This window comes from Bos mutus, chromosome 2 (genome assembly GCF_027580195.1).
Source record: "Bos mutus isolate GX-2022 chromosome 2, NWIPB_WYAK_1.1, whole genome shotgun sequence".
Classification (NCBI taxonomy): Eukaryota; Metazoa; Chordata; class Mammalia; order Artiodactyla; family Bovidae; genus Bos; species Bos mutus.
This window is the reverse complement of record NC_091618.1, coordinates 32,474,272-32,488,486: the sequence shown is the minus strand read 5'-3', so window position 1 is coordinate 32,488,486 and position 14,215 is coordinate 32,474,272. Positions and strand designations below refer to the sequence as shown.

Sequence of the window (14,215 nt, the reverse complement as noted above, 5' to 3'; positions counted from 1 at the left end):
CTACCACAAAATACAGTTTAAGAGCCAGGTCAATCTATGCTGAGAACCTGTTAAGCAAAGTCATCTTCAGTAGCCCAGACAGCGCCTGAAGCCAGGGGAGAGGAGGGGCTCTTCTAAGTTCAGAAAGGGTATATATGAACAGTTTTTAGGATCACAGATTATTAGTTTGTTGGTGCTGGAAGGAACTTAAAGGTAATCAGCTAAAATCTTCCTGTCTTACAGCTGAGGAAATAATGAATGAAGCTTGACTTGTATCTACTTAGCAGCATGTACAAACCTGGATCCATGTCTTGGCAAACACTGTTTTTGGCCAAGTTGTTCCATATCTTTTTCTTTATGACAGTAAATCTCTTATCACATTAAAAAAGGATTTAGTTAACTGAATCTTGATTTCTGTCATAGGTAGGTTCCAATGTCCTGACGATCTCTCTATTTCTGAATATAGGCCACATCTTAACTTAGCAGAGAGTCAAGAGACTTTGATCTCAGATATTGCTTAAGTAACTGATGCCTAAAAATTAATTTTATTTTTTGGTCACACCACAAGGCATGTGGAACTTCTCTGTCTAGGGATCAAACCCATGCCCCCTGCAGTGGAAGGGCAGAATCTTAGTCGCTGGGCTATCAGGAAGTCCACGATGCCTAAAAATTAGTTTCAGAATTCAACCCATCTTACTGTTAACTCATCACTCAGCAAAAATTAAATTCAATTTTTTAAAAAATGAATAACACCTCCAGCTAGGCATTATGTCCTGTGACCTGAAAAAAATCCAGTAATAAACATTTTTGAGTATTTGAACAGCCTGGGCAGAGAACTGACCAAGTTACTCAACTCTGGACCCAGGATATTTTGTTCCAGACTCCAAAAGATCAAACACATGAACATTCTGACAAAAAAAGGGCCTGGATGAAACACTGAATGAATACATATCATGTGTATGATACACATGAATGAATGTGTATACATTTCATGCGATTTCTCCATGCAATCTTTCTGTTAAGTAACATAACATAAAATCCTGACCTTTACTCCCAGCATCGGTTACTCCATGGTTTCCACTTACAGGTACAGATGAGAAATGAAATTTAGCCAGTGTTTTAACCTAATGGAATGTTCTACAATGTTAAGAAACAAATTTACATGCAGGCACTTTTTCACAGCCTTCTACTCCTACTTGACTAGGGAGAAAGGAAAACCATTTAAGTAAAAAATATTCGATTAATGACTAGACAGTGAAATGAGAAAAAGATAGGAAAAGGAGGAGATACCAATTTCGGCCTCAGAGTGTTAATAAACACTGCTGTTGCCGTGTATTTTATAATACAGTGGCATAAAGCTACTTACCTGGATAGGTCTGTAAGGGCTGGCAGGCCCACTCCCCAATGCCACGGCCATAGCAGTAGCACTGGTACCGGACTCCCTGCAAATACTTCTCCCATGAGTCTCCAATTTGATAAAAGGTGCGGGTTTCTGAATCCTGACATTGATCTGAAACATACACAAGTAGACTATTAAGCAGTCTTCAAAACTTAAAGTGACAAATGTGAATTTGGTGTGCTAGTGCACAGATTCTTAGTTTTAATAAAAACTTGCAACTGTCCTTACAAATACAGCAGTTCAAAAATGTTTTGTTCATATCTTATACCTTACTGGACAGTTAATGGTCAAAAAGTACCCATTGGGAGGAATAATTAGCTTTCTAAAAGAATAACATTTCTAAATAAAAATGTTAAGATTTAGATTTCAGTATATACTGACAACCTGAATCTTAATTTGAGAAAAATAAATTAATTTTATATTTTACCCATCTTAATGCAAACAGTTTACCATTTGAAGAGCAAAGATAAAATACCACTTTATACATGTCTTCAAAATGTGGATGACTTAATTTTACATATAAATGAACTGAGCTAAATTTCAACTAGTGAATAACTTGCTGAGCAGCTTCTAAGAAAGCCTTTCAGGCCTCTCACAGCTTTGACAATCGCAGGTCAAAAAAACTCATCTGATCAGTTTGTTTTCTGGGTGAGCAATATGTCTCTTTGAGTAAAGGAATATTAATGGATTACCTTAAAGCTGGTAACAGAGCTCTTTTAAGGCCCAACCCTCACTATTTGCTTAGATCTATTAAAAGGGCAGCTAAGAAAAATAAGGAATTTGGGAAGGAGATATTTACTGGCATAATCATTTGTCCACATTATTGCACAGTCAGCAAAGGAAAGTTCTCTTTCAGACATGAATTATCTTTATGATTCAGAACCAAAAAACAGATTTGTTTCAACTAAAGGAAACCTTCATGTGTTACCAAATTCAGCAAAAATAAATTGACTACCACTCTCAAGTTTAGATATTGATCCATGATTAGAGAAAAGACTTTGCCAAGCTCTCTGCAGGCCATGATCAAAGTCTAGAGCCAGTTTCAATCAAGTAATATCAAAGAACTCTCCTTATCTGAAACTTGCTAGCTATACTCAGTGTTTAAATCCAGCTAGAGACACAAGGCTACTTACCAACAGGATCGCACTTCCACCGGCCCCGGCCCTGACCGAAGCAGGTACAATTCAGCATGTGTCCCTCTTCATGACGTTTGTGGAATGTGTCATTCACATTGTAAGTGATGCCGTCGACGATGCACTGATCTGTTTAGGAAACAGTGGGATGGGTGGAGAACTTTTAAGTTTCACTGATGAAATAAAAGAAGCTACACTTTTCGAAGCATATAATTCCCTCCACTTAATTAGCAACATCTTCCACTAAAATAACTTTTCTACTGGCATAGAATAAACATTTTTTTCCAAAGCTTAGTCAGTACTACACTTCTTGCAAAAAAAAAAATAATAATTCTCTCTTATAAACTTGTACAGATTAGAGATACAAGTATATACAACAAATGTTAACTTTCGGAACAAGTTCTTGCTGGGTTCAAAATGACCTTTAGATCTCTGCTTGTTACAATAAATAGGAGGCAGATTAAACATTCTAATATGATACCCAGCATGATGCGATGGTCTCATCTCTGGAATAGCAGAGCTAGGGAGATACTTGGAATGTGTAAATAGAATACCATAAATGACATTTGGAGAGTTAACAACAACAACAAAATCAGGCCAACTCTGTTGTTAACTTGCTGAGATCCTAAGAAATTACTTCCCTCTCTGGGCCTCAGTTCCTTCCTCTGTAAAATGAGGACTTGGTCTGGATGCCTTCCTAGTGTCCTTTTCAGCTCTGCAACATCATATGTATTAGACCTGGATTGTGTCATCCATCGGGCCCCATAAAAGGAGAACAAGTCCAGGCCAATGTCAACAGAGAGGCTACATGGACTATTTATCAACCCAGAGCTCTACCTAAGTCTTATTTTTCAAACCAAAGAAATAGAAACACTAAAATAGTTTTAATAGATCAACAACCCTTATATCATACACCAGGGTCCAAAGGGGAAAAACTCGAGTGAACAAAAGAAATTGGTCTTTATGTCTTTGTCTCCTTGAATTAAAGGAGATCTGCCAAGATCTGATTTTAGAATAGCACGGTCTCTTTTCTTTACAAAAATTGACCAGTCTTTTCTAGACAAGAATCCAACAGCATAAAGAAAGAAACTTGAGTTGCTCAGTCGTGTCTGACTCTTTGTAATCCCATGGACTGTAGCCTACCAGGCTCCTCCGTACATGGGATTTTCCAGGCAATACCACTGGAGTGGGCTGCCATTTCCTTAAGCTAAAAGGATCAAGTGATATCAAGTGATCATGTTCTATTCTCTGAAGTCATCTTTTTGGCTCAGCCTAAGTACTTACATCCTGGGAATGTTTCAGAATCTTAGAAATGCTCTGCCAGATTTTCTTAACTGGCTGTCTAACATGTAAAACCTATCCAACACAGTAGGCTAATGGAGTGGCATTGCATACTTCTTCTCCTGCTTTTGGTAAAGCACAAGTTTTCACGAAGAAGTCTGCTTCTCTGTATTCTCTGTCCTCTCAGCTATTTTCATTAACAAGTGCACATACCTCGGAGCTGAGAGTAGGCAACACACGTCCATTCTCCACGACCATTTCCAACACATGTGCATCTCATCATGTGGCCCATATCATGCTGTTTGTCCCACTGGTCTCCAATGCGATACATGACCCCTTCGTTGGTTGTACAGATTTCCTCGTGGGCTGTTTGGAAACAGAAGGGAAATGCATTACTGTATAAACGATCACAAGGGCTAAAATGTATGCAATATTATCAGTCTGGTTTGGTGATCCTAAGAACTCTCTTGGAAGTCTTCTGTGCCTCAAAAATTCACTGAGCTCTGACTACCAGAGAGAGAAAACATAGTCCGAAGATGAGGTTTGTTGTAAGGAAAAATTACAGTATGGTTAAGGGATGTTAACCACAATTATGCCTACCCATTCAAGGGGTTTGCAATGTTCTAGAAATCTGGATTTGACTACTGTCCCATAACATTTTTCTAGTTTCAGTTTATTCTAGATCAAAGGGAAACAATGTGTATGGGTATAGAATTGTAAGTTAATATGTGTTTTCCTTCTAAATCCAAATTTTCTTTTGCTGAAATTAGAGGAATAAAAGTAAGCCTAAGTATTAATAGTTTCCTTCTGATGTTTCATTGCCTCATATTCACACTTGACTGCAGCACATGGATTCTTAATTCTATTATCAGTAGTCTAGTGGCTCTCAAAATTTGAAAACAAAAGGTATTGGTTCTCCTTTCTTCATTCACACAAACTAGAGCATGGCCTTTTAAAACAAGATCCCTACTGATTGGAAAATACAGAGTCTGGGTCATTTTGGTGTTTAATAAGTGACAGACCTTATTCTAAAGCTGTATGTAAATACTGCAGATCTGTGACTGCGGCAGTCACTTGAATGTTTTCAGCTACTCAGCTGTGTGCTTTTTACAAAAGACACACCTGTTTAAAAAAAAAAAAAAGTGTATTTCCAGACTTTTTAAAAGTATTTTTTATTGTATTTACATGTTTTTGGACTTTATAATAGTGGGATTTAAAAATCATGTAAAGTGAAGTGAAGTCGTTCAGTCATGTCCAACTCTTTGCGACCCCATGGACAGTAGCCTTCCAGGCTCCACCGTCCATGGGATTTTCCAGGCAAGAATACTGGAGTAGGCTGCCATTTCCTTCTCCAGGGCATCTTCCCAACCCAGGGATCAAACCCAGGTCTCCTGCATTGAAGACAGACGCTTTACAGTCTGAGCCACCAGGGAAGCCAGAAAGTGAAGTCACTCAGTTGTGTCCGACTCTTTGCGACCCCGTGGACTGTAGCCCACCAGGCTCCTCCGTCCATGGGATTCTCCAGGCAAGAATACTGGAGTGGGTTGCCATTTCCTTCTCTAGGGGATCTTCCGGACCCAGGGATCAAACCCAGGTCTCCCAAATTGCAGGCAGAGGCTTTAACCTGAGCCACCAGGGCAGACCCCTACATATATAATAGTGGGATTTTATAACAGTGGGATTTTAAAATCATATAAACAATTATATAATTCTTATACTTTTAAATAATTATATAATTCTTATAAATCATATGAATAATTATATAATTCTTAAATATTTGATTACATTTAGATCATGACGTTTTCTGCTGTCTAAAAATTAAGTCTTAATGCGTGAAACAGAAGTAAGCCAAACATTATTCTTCGGTCTTACACCACAAACGACTGCCTACAAGGGCTTCATCTTACCAGCCATGGGGCAGAATCCAAACTTCTGGTCAGCGTCATAGTTCTGCGTGGTCCCACACCATTTCATGTTGTCCCTCCTGCCCTCAGAAGTACAGTCCGTGTAGTTGTGGTTGTTGTACAGGAAAGGAAAGTGGCACAAGGCACCATTGGAATTTCCACCTCGAGTCTGAACCAAAACTGTCCAAAACAACACACATGTCAGAAGAAAAAGATTGCAACTGAGCTTCCCAATGTACAGTGGGGAATTACTGCGACTAGACTAGCCAAGTTTCTGCAACTAATTCAGAGTGTGTCTCAGAATAAAAGATGTCTAATAATACAGTTCTAAGCCTCCTTAGCGTATTCACCTTCACCTTTCAAGCAGATTTAAATCCAATTTTTGCTCTCATTTTTCCAGCCAGAAAGAAAAAGATTAAATGGTCGCTTTGAATAAATCATGGTTTTAGCCAAAACAAAAGCAAGAGCACTCAGGCCTGCCTTCTATGTAGTCTTCAGCCTGGGGGAGTGCCTACTGATTTTCCCATATAAGCATCTTTAATCACATAATGATCCCAATGTGTCAAAAATAAATGCACTGGAGGGCTTTTCCCTTGGTGCCATTTCCCAAGACGACTGGGAAACTTGGGAGGATCTTTAACTGTAAAGTTAGTTCCATCCATGTCCCTTGGGTCCAGATAACACAAAGGTGGTACTTCTCAAGTGTAGCCTTGAAAGGAACGCCCAGCTTGCTGGCCAATAAAAACAGAGCATGAGAAATGGGGTTTTCTCACTGTTGTGTTTTCCCCTGGGATACTCACCAGTATGGTCTGTACAGAAAGAATATTTCTGGTCTTGCTCATAATTGGAAGTTGTGCTGCACCAGAGGTGTCCGTCCTGCCGCCCTTCGGTCGTGCAGGAGTAGAAAGTCTTGCCGTTGTAGGTGAACGGGAGGACGCACGGCTCTCCGTTGGAATTGCCACCATAAGTCTGGGTTACAGCTACAAGCATAACCAAAAGGGTCTCAGTAAACAGAGTTGCACTTGTCTCCCACTATTGTTCCTTATTTTCCACTTAACTGAGGCTGACCTTGTGTCCTCAAAGGGGGGAAAAAGTACTATGAATATGACTAGCTATAAGTATTAACCAGATCATAGTGTTATCAAAATACCTTACTCAGAAAGCCACATTTTTTTTGTGGGTAGAACAACACCCGAGTTCTTCTGACATCCATTGTTACCACCTCAGCAGCCATGCCTCAGTTCCCCATTTGCAAAGCTATTGAGTTGGCCAAAAAGTTCATGCGGGTTTTTCTCTAAGGTGTTACTGAAAAACTTGAATGAACTTTTGGCCAACCCAATATATTACTACAGGTTAATTAAGGATGCTGCTCAAGTGATCCTGCAGGGGTATATATGGCTCTGTTGGTGCTATAAGAATTAATACAAGAAGCTGTACTAGGGGAAAAGTCAAGTGCACCAATTATTATTGCTACAATTTCTACCACTTTTATAGCCTGGAAGAGTTGCACCAGGTTGTTGAAAGAAGTTTACATCACAAAGGTTCAGAACTTTGGGATTTAGAGTACTAAATAGGGATGGATTAGTTTACTCAGAAAGTAACCACTTGTAACATTTTAGACAGATAAAAAATACACAGTAGCTTAATACTTACTACAGGAAAGAAAACACATAGATTAAAAAGACTGAAAAAATAGATATCAAATGCCAACCATGGTTGTTATCATAGGCTGGTAAGGTTATAAACTTTTCTTGTTTTATTGTTTTACATTTTTTGGTAAATGAATGTATTGCCTTTCAAAGTCTAAATAATAAGAAAGTCATTGGTCCCCTTTTTAAAAAAGATAACACAGACCTGTCTCTTGGCAGCTGACTCCGTTGCCCAGGCAAGTGCAAAGCATTTGCTTATTCCCTTGTGTCTTCAGCCACTGCATCCCCACAGAGTAAACCACACCGCTGTCTGTGACACAGTGACCATACGGAGGCGGCTGAGGATGAGGCTGGGGCTGGTAGATGGCCGTTCGGACATCAGTGAAGGAGCCAGATCCTGAGGACATGAGAAAGAAAAGTCACAGAGCTGGTTAAGGGAAAGCTACTTCCTGGAGTACTTTTCCGGTATCTTCAAGGTCTCATCCAGATGACTCTACAATCTGTCTTCTTACTGAGCTGAGATTGGAAAGAAATGCCCCTCCCTCTTTGCATTAGCTTTGGCACTCAGCCTAAGAAATAATCCATAAGAGGCTACCCAGTGTTCTCTACCTTCCAGCTTACCTGGAGCTACCAAGAGTGTATTTCCAAATCACCAACATTATTCTGCCACTCCACAGAGCAGGTACCTCCAACGACTGCTTACTCATTTCAGCGAGCCAAAGCCCATGACTTTACAGTCCTCTACACCTAACCTCTGATCAGCTCACTTCATTCTTTCCATTTCATTCAGTTCAGACCACTTTATCCTTTGTTCTATGCCTCATCTGCACTGAGCTTCTCATTTTCCCTTCCTGTACCCTGAGCTGTCCCCAGGCTTTTCCCTTGGCCTGTAATGGTCTGTCTCACCATCTCTTAGCAGCTCCCACTAGCCCAAAATATCTGGGCATTTCTCTTCCTGATATTATTTTGAGAAGTCTCTGCAGCTCTGCAGCAGACCTCTCGCCATCGATGTAACTCTGAGCTCCTCAGACCGTGCCCCGGGCACCCATATTGGATTTCCTATTCACTAGCCCTCCACCTTCCACATTTCGTGTCTCCAAAGATTATTTGGGAATTCTGTTGTGGTTTTTTCCCTAAAATCAGTCAATCCTCTTAAGACAGCTTTCATTTCAGAGTAAGACAACAGAATATGCTGATCTTTTCTTTACACATAGAAATCTGTTCTCTTGGGGGTCAGGCCCAAGGAGGAGCAGAATTAGAACTGAAGCTAGAATGACTGGTAGACTGAATTCAGCATCTCTCTAAGGCAATCCTCTTAAGACATTTTTCCTTTCAGAGTAACAATGGAACCCAAATACTTCATAGACAATGGTCCCAAGGTCACACATATCAGGGGAACATGGCATCTGTTTTCATACACCCCACTTGGGAGAGTCACAATGCAAAGGAATATTAAGCTCCTATAGAAGAAAGTTTTTATTGGTTTAACCCCATGTCTCTCAGACTTTTTTGAACAGAGCCATTTCAGTATTAATATTAGTAATACTAATAAAAATAGATAGCAATCAATGAATGCTTACTCCCCATTAACCTCTACTCTTTTTAATTTAAACTGTTTCAGTAAGCTGAGATTAGTAATTGTTTCTTTTTTAGGTTAGCAGCAATTTTACTGAAAGTAATCAAATAACAAAAAATGTTATCAAATCCAATCTTGTTCTCCTTCTGAAGTGCTCATGGCAAGATGAACACTCATCAAAAGGAGGCAAATCCAAGTAAGTAATTAATACTTTTTGCTAAATGACCTAGATGAAAGACTAAACAATAATGCTAGTGCATTGTATAGTGAAAACTTGACAAAATAGAGCAAGAATAATAACAGAAGTACCCATTCTTGACTGCCCTCTTTCTTTCTTTAGATTCTTACAAAACAAGCTATAATGCAAAGATCCTAGTCTTGTACTAGAAATAATTAAAACTTATTTTTTTAAAAAAGCTTATATTATTATGTCATTCCTTCCCATGTCTAGGACTCCTCTGAATTTTTCAAATGTGAAACCCAACACATGAAGAAAATGACTGTGCATTATTTTATGGAATGCAACAGAGTTTGCTGGAGCATGGAAACCACACATAGAGGATTGTTTTCACAACAAAAAGAATAGAATGTCAGGGTAAGGAGATATATGCCATGCTGAGAAAGAACAAATGTACTTTTCCCCCTCTTCCCAGCAGAAGAATCAAGGGATCATGTAACTCAGCAAAGTTTCTCATTTCCATTAAAATGTACTTTAGATATTCAACATACATATACAAGGGTATATATATGAATATTCACATGTGTATCGATCTACAGATCTCAGTATATTTATTTATATCTTTGTATATAAATCATGTAGGTTTCATGATATTAGTAATTTTTCTTGCCCACCAGTTTAACCTCTTGGAACTAAAATTAGTTTTTTTCCCCCAAGATCCATTTTAGTTTCATTTTTATTTAAGTTTAAAAAACTTGATAGTAAACAAAGTTTTAACTAACAGTCTGCAAAGGAACTCAGCTTCATAGCCACATCATCCTTCAAGGGCACACCAAGGGAAAGATGGCTTTGCGGAAATGCTTAGTGCAAGGTGCCCCCGTTTGGGTCCCCGGGGCCCCGTGCCTCACCTGCAGATGTGGTCTGCAGGGATGTATGCCTCTCACACTTCCACTCGCCACGGCCATTGCCCGTGCAGATGCACTGGAGCAGGTTCCCCCGGTTGTCCTTCTTGCTCCAGGTATCCCCAATTCTATAGGATGTCCTAGTGTCCTGATCGTTGCATCTGTCTGTGTCAGAAAGGGAGCGTTAAAACATGTAAATCAGCTTGAGCTTGGCAAGTGCTTGATGCAAACCTAAAATAAAAATAGAGTTGCTTCTAATAAGGACCTACTGTATAGCACAGGGAACTCTACTCAATACTCTGTAGTAAGTCTGTAATGGTGGTGGTTTAGTCGCTAAGTTGTGTCCAACTCTTATGACCCCAAGGACTGTAGCCTGCCACGTTCTTCTGTCCATGGGATTCTCCAGGCAAGAATAATGGAGGGGGTAGCCATACCCTTCTCCAATCTCCCCAACCCAGGAATCGAACCTGCGTCTCCTGCATTGCAGGCAGATTCTTTCGACTGAGCTAAATGATATAAATAAACAATCTAAAACTGATTCACTTTGCTGTACACCCAAAACTAACACAATACTGTCACTGCTACTGCTAAGTCACTTCAGTCGTGTCTGACTCTGTGCGACCCCATAGACGGCAGCCCACCAAGCTCCCCCGTCCCTGGGATTCTCCAGGCAAGAACACTGGAGTGGGTTGCCATTTCCTTCTCCAGTGCATGAAAGTGAAAAGTTAAAGTGAAGTCGCTCAGTAGTATCCGACTCTTAGTGACCCCACGGACTGCAGCCTACCAGGCTCCTCCATCCATGGGATTTTCCAGGCAAGAGTACTGGAGTGGGGTGCCATTGCCTTCTCCGACAATACTGTTAACTATACTCCAATAAAAAGTTTTTTTTAAAAAAGGAGAATACAGTTGCTTCAAGTTTGGTAAGCTGTTTTTGGGTGATACCTTTATATTCAGCTGTGGTACCATGGGTGGTAAACTTCTGAAAGATGTGACTGTATTTAAATCAGTGTGAAGGAAGCGATATGAATGTAGTCTAATTCCACTCATCTGTTTGCCAGAATGCTATTTTTCACTCATCAAATTTTCATTTAGTCATTCAGTTCATTAAATTTGATAAAAATCTTTCATTCATTACATTTTTTCACATTGTTTATTTGACCAAATTCATCCCCTGGCTTTCTAGTCTTCCCTCTGTATCCTTCTCTGGCTCTCCTGGCTTTGAGTCATGACTATTTACAACCTACCTTATCATAGGGGATTTTCTTTAGAAAACTAGAAACAATAGGGAGGCAAGTAGGTCTCATAGGGTCTCAACTAACTGCCCCAAAGGAGCTATTAAAAGATAGCAGCATCTGTTTTTTCATTTGTTATGTAAAACAATTCAAGGCACCACCAACTTCTCTAACTAAAATATTCTCTCCCCTGGTTCCACCCCACCCGCTACCAAATACAAACCTATTTAACATTACTAACAAAATGGCATCTCTTGAATTGCTCATGGTGTTAACTCTTTGATGGGAAAGTGAGATTATTAATATAAAATAATGTTTGTTTAAGTTCATTTAGTCACGTCTGACTCTTGTGACCCTATGGACTGTAGCCCGCTAGGCTCCTCTGTCCATGGGATTAGACAGACAAGAAAATAAAATGATAATTTGTAACTAAATTACCATCAGTCTATGATTATCTGGCAAATAAACTGTTTCAATTATAATCCAGCTTTGTCCATATGCTGTAATGTGATAGAGAGGATTTGATTGGTTTGTGAAACAGAACTACACTGGGTTAGATAAAAAATAATTAGTTCATGTTAAGTTCAGACAAATACAGACACATATTGATCTCCCACCACAGCAGAAGTCTGCATAAAAGATAGCATTGCTGGTGACACTTTTTCCCAAATCTCCAACCAAGTGTTGTCTTCCCCTGAGCCTCCATAGTACTATTTCAGTATCTGTCTCAAAGTGTTTAATTCTGTGCTTTGTAGAAGATGATATATATAAGCCTTTCTCATCATCCTGACCTACTTACTAAGTTCTCTTTGACAAGTCGGCTAATGTCCAGTTCATTTTTGCATCCCTACACCATCCTGAATAAAGTAGGGACTTAAAAAATTTCATGGAAGAAATGACTTTTCTTTGAGAAGCTTTTCCCAACTTGTTATTAGAAGAGCTTTAAATAATAGATAAGAGTTTGAGTCAAACATCTAACTTGTCTTAAACTAAAACACTGCCGCCAAGGTCTTGAAAGTCTGATAATCATAATAAAATGTTAAATGCAAGAGAACTGGCAAGGTGCTCAAAAACATTTAGTTTAAATTGCTACCACTATTTAAGAGAGATTATTTTTTGTTTGAAAGAATTCAAATTTGGATGGTGAACATGATGAGATGGTTAAAACTTCCAGCTAGATAAGACATGTTCAAAATATTTAGATTTGATTTTAAATGTATAACACTGATAGTTGATAGCTGTTTTGCTTCCACAAACTTTATAGTTTGACATTTCAAAAAAGGAGCATTGAATCCCTAAGGCAAAAAGTAAGGCCTCGGGGCAATCTTAGAAGGAGCTACAGAGATACCAGTGTTTCTTTCAGAAACTTTCAAAGTTTAGCTTCTTCACAGCACTAATAAACCTACAGAGACACTGTCCTTAACCCCAGAATAGGGGTTAAACATAGTTTAACCTATGGGATAAGTACCTTTTATTTTTATCAACTTTGCTAATGTATATGCCTTACTTAAATGTCAAGCACAGAAGGAAGCCCAAAACTTTAGAGCTTTGCTCCTCTCTATGTCAAGAGCATTCACATGCCCAAAGATGCATGTGCCTGTTATTTTAAAGATTTCCTTGCTACTTAGAAAATATCTCAGTGATCACTTAGATGAAACATTTGCAACTTATCTTTGGGTCTGCAACACATTTGGCACTGAAATGAACATTAAGGTTCTTTCTCAGTAGCTGATAACCTGAGACCTTATTGAACTAAGCTGTTTTATTTTAATTTAGTCTTCTTTGACAAAGTAGAATAAGTTGGTTACAAAATCTTTCTTGACATCCAAATGTTAGCATGTTGGAGGAACGGATGTTGTATGTGATATCGTACGACAATTCTCTCTAGGAATCCAGAAAACAATGCCTGGCCTCATCTTTAACATACAGATCTAAAACGTACTTCTGGAGGTGCAAGTGATACGTCCGCTGCCTTCTCCCAGGCAAGTGCAGTCCACCATCATCCAGCCTTGATAAGGCTTTTCCCAGGTCTCCCCAACAACGTAGGAAGTACCAGCAGCTTGATCAAAACACTTCTCAGCTGTAGGGAAATTGGAAGGAAAAACAGAAAAAAAAAAGGAGTTATTTCAAATTGTGCTGTCTCCCTGTAATTTTAAGTATATTGTGTAAGCAAAAACCCAACCACATTTTTTTAAGTGGTACTCTCTTCAAAAAGAAAGGCACGCCCTGTAACTAAGCACAGAACAAGTAACCGAAGTGAAAGGAGGCTCTAGCCAAGTTGGCAGGCAGAAATTCTGTTCTCCGAGTAAGTACACGGATTGGACATTTTCAGCTAGCACCGTTCTTCACACCAGTATTTTGAGCAAAAAGGATCTATGTGCCTCCTGTGGATCTATGAATCTCTTGCATATTGAGACGAAATATGCAAAATTCCAATCTTAATTAAAAATGACCAATTATGAATGCCTGCATAAAATGACAAGAAAGCTATTTAAAATTTGGATTTCTGTAAATATAGAGGCAACACAAAGAAAAAACCTCTGTATTAGAGATCAGAATAAAATTTATAGCCAGAAACTCTTAGATTTGTATCTATAGAGTTCAGCTGAAGATCGACACCAAAGGAAACAGCAATTTTGACAAAAAATGACCAAGAGATGATAAAACACACACCATATGGTGTTTATATCTGCCACGTTCCAATAAAGAAAGATGTTAAAAGTCTCATTTTTTTTTTACCTTTAAAAAATTTACATCTTGACCAAGGAGAAATCTGAGAACAGATCTTAGAGAAAACAAATGACTTCTTCCTAAATCTTTCAACTCTATCTTAAGCTTTGAAAAAAAATTAAGACTTCTATTGATACATGTATGGTCAGTCGTGTCCGACTTTTTTCCAGCCCATGGACTATATGCAGTCTACCAGCATTCTCTGTCCCCAGAATTTTCCAGGCAAGGATAATGGATACTGTTTGAGTTGCC

At 39.0% G+C, this 14,215-nt stretch overlaps 1 protein-coding gene across 12 annotated transcripts in view; it reads right to left on the bottom strand.

Annotated features, from left to right (window-relative positions):
• Positions 1-14,215, bottom strand: part of FN1 (fibronectin 1) — a 69,143-nt gene that overhangs the window by 50,480 nt on the left and 4,448 nt on the right. For all 12 annotated transcript variants that reach the window (XM_005909594.3, XM_070387006.1, XM_070387051.1 and 9 more), the window contains exons 5-12: positions 13,176-13,313; positions 10,008-10,166; positions 7,551-7,742; positions 6,497-6,676; positions 5,700-5,876; positions 4,006-4,158; positions 2,512-2,640; positions 1,346-1,489 (exon numbers count right to left, since the gene is read on the bottom strand). In XM_005909594.3, coding sequence (XP_005909656.2) covers positions 1,346-1,489; positions 2,512-2,640; positions 4,006-4,158; positions 5,700-5,876; positions 6,497-6,676; positions 7,551-7,742; positions 10,008-10,166; positions 13,176-13,313 — 1,272 coding nt within the window. The remainder of the gene's footprint in view (positions 1-1,345; positions 1,490-2,511; positions 2,641-4,005; positions 4,159-5,699; positions 5,877-6,496; positions 6,677-7,550; positions 7,743-10,007; positions 10,167-13,175; positions 13,314-14,215) is intronic.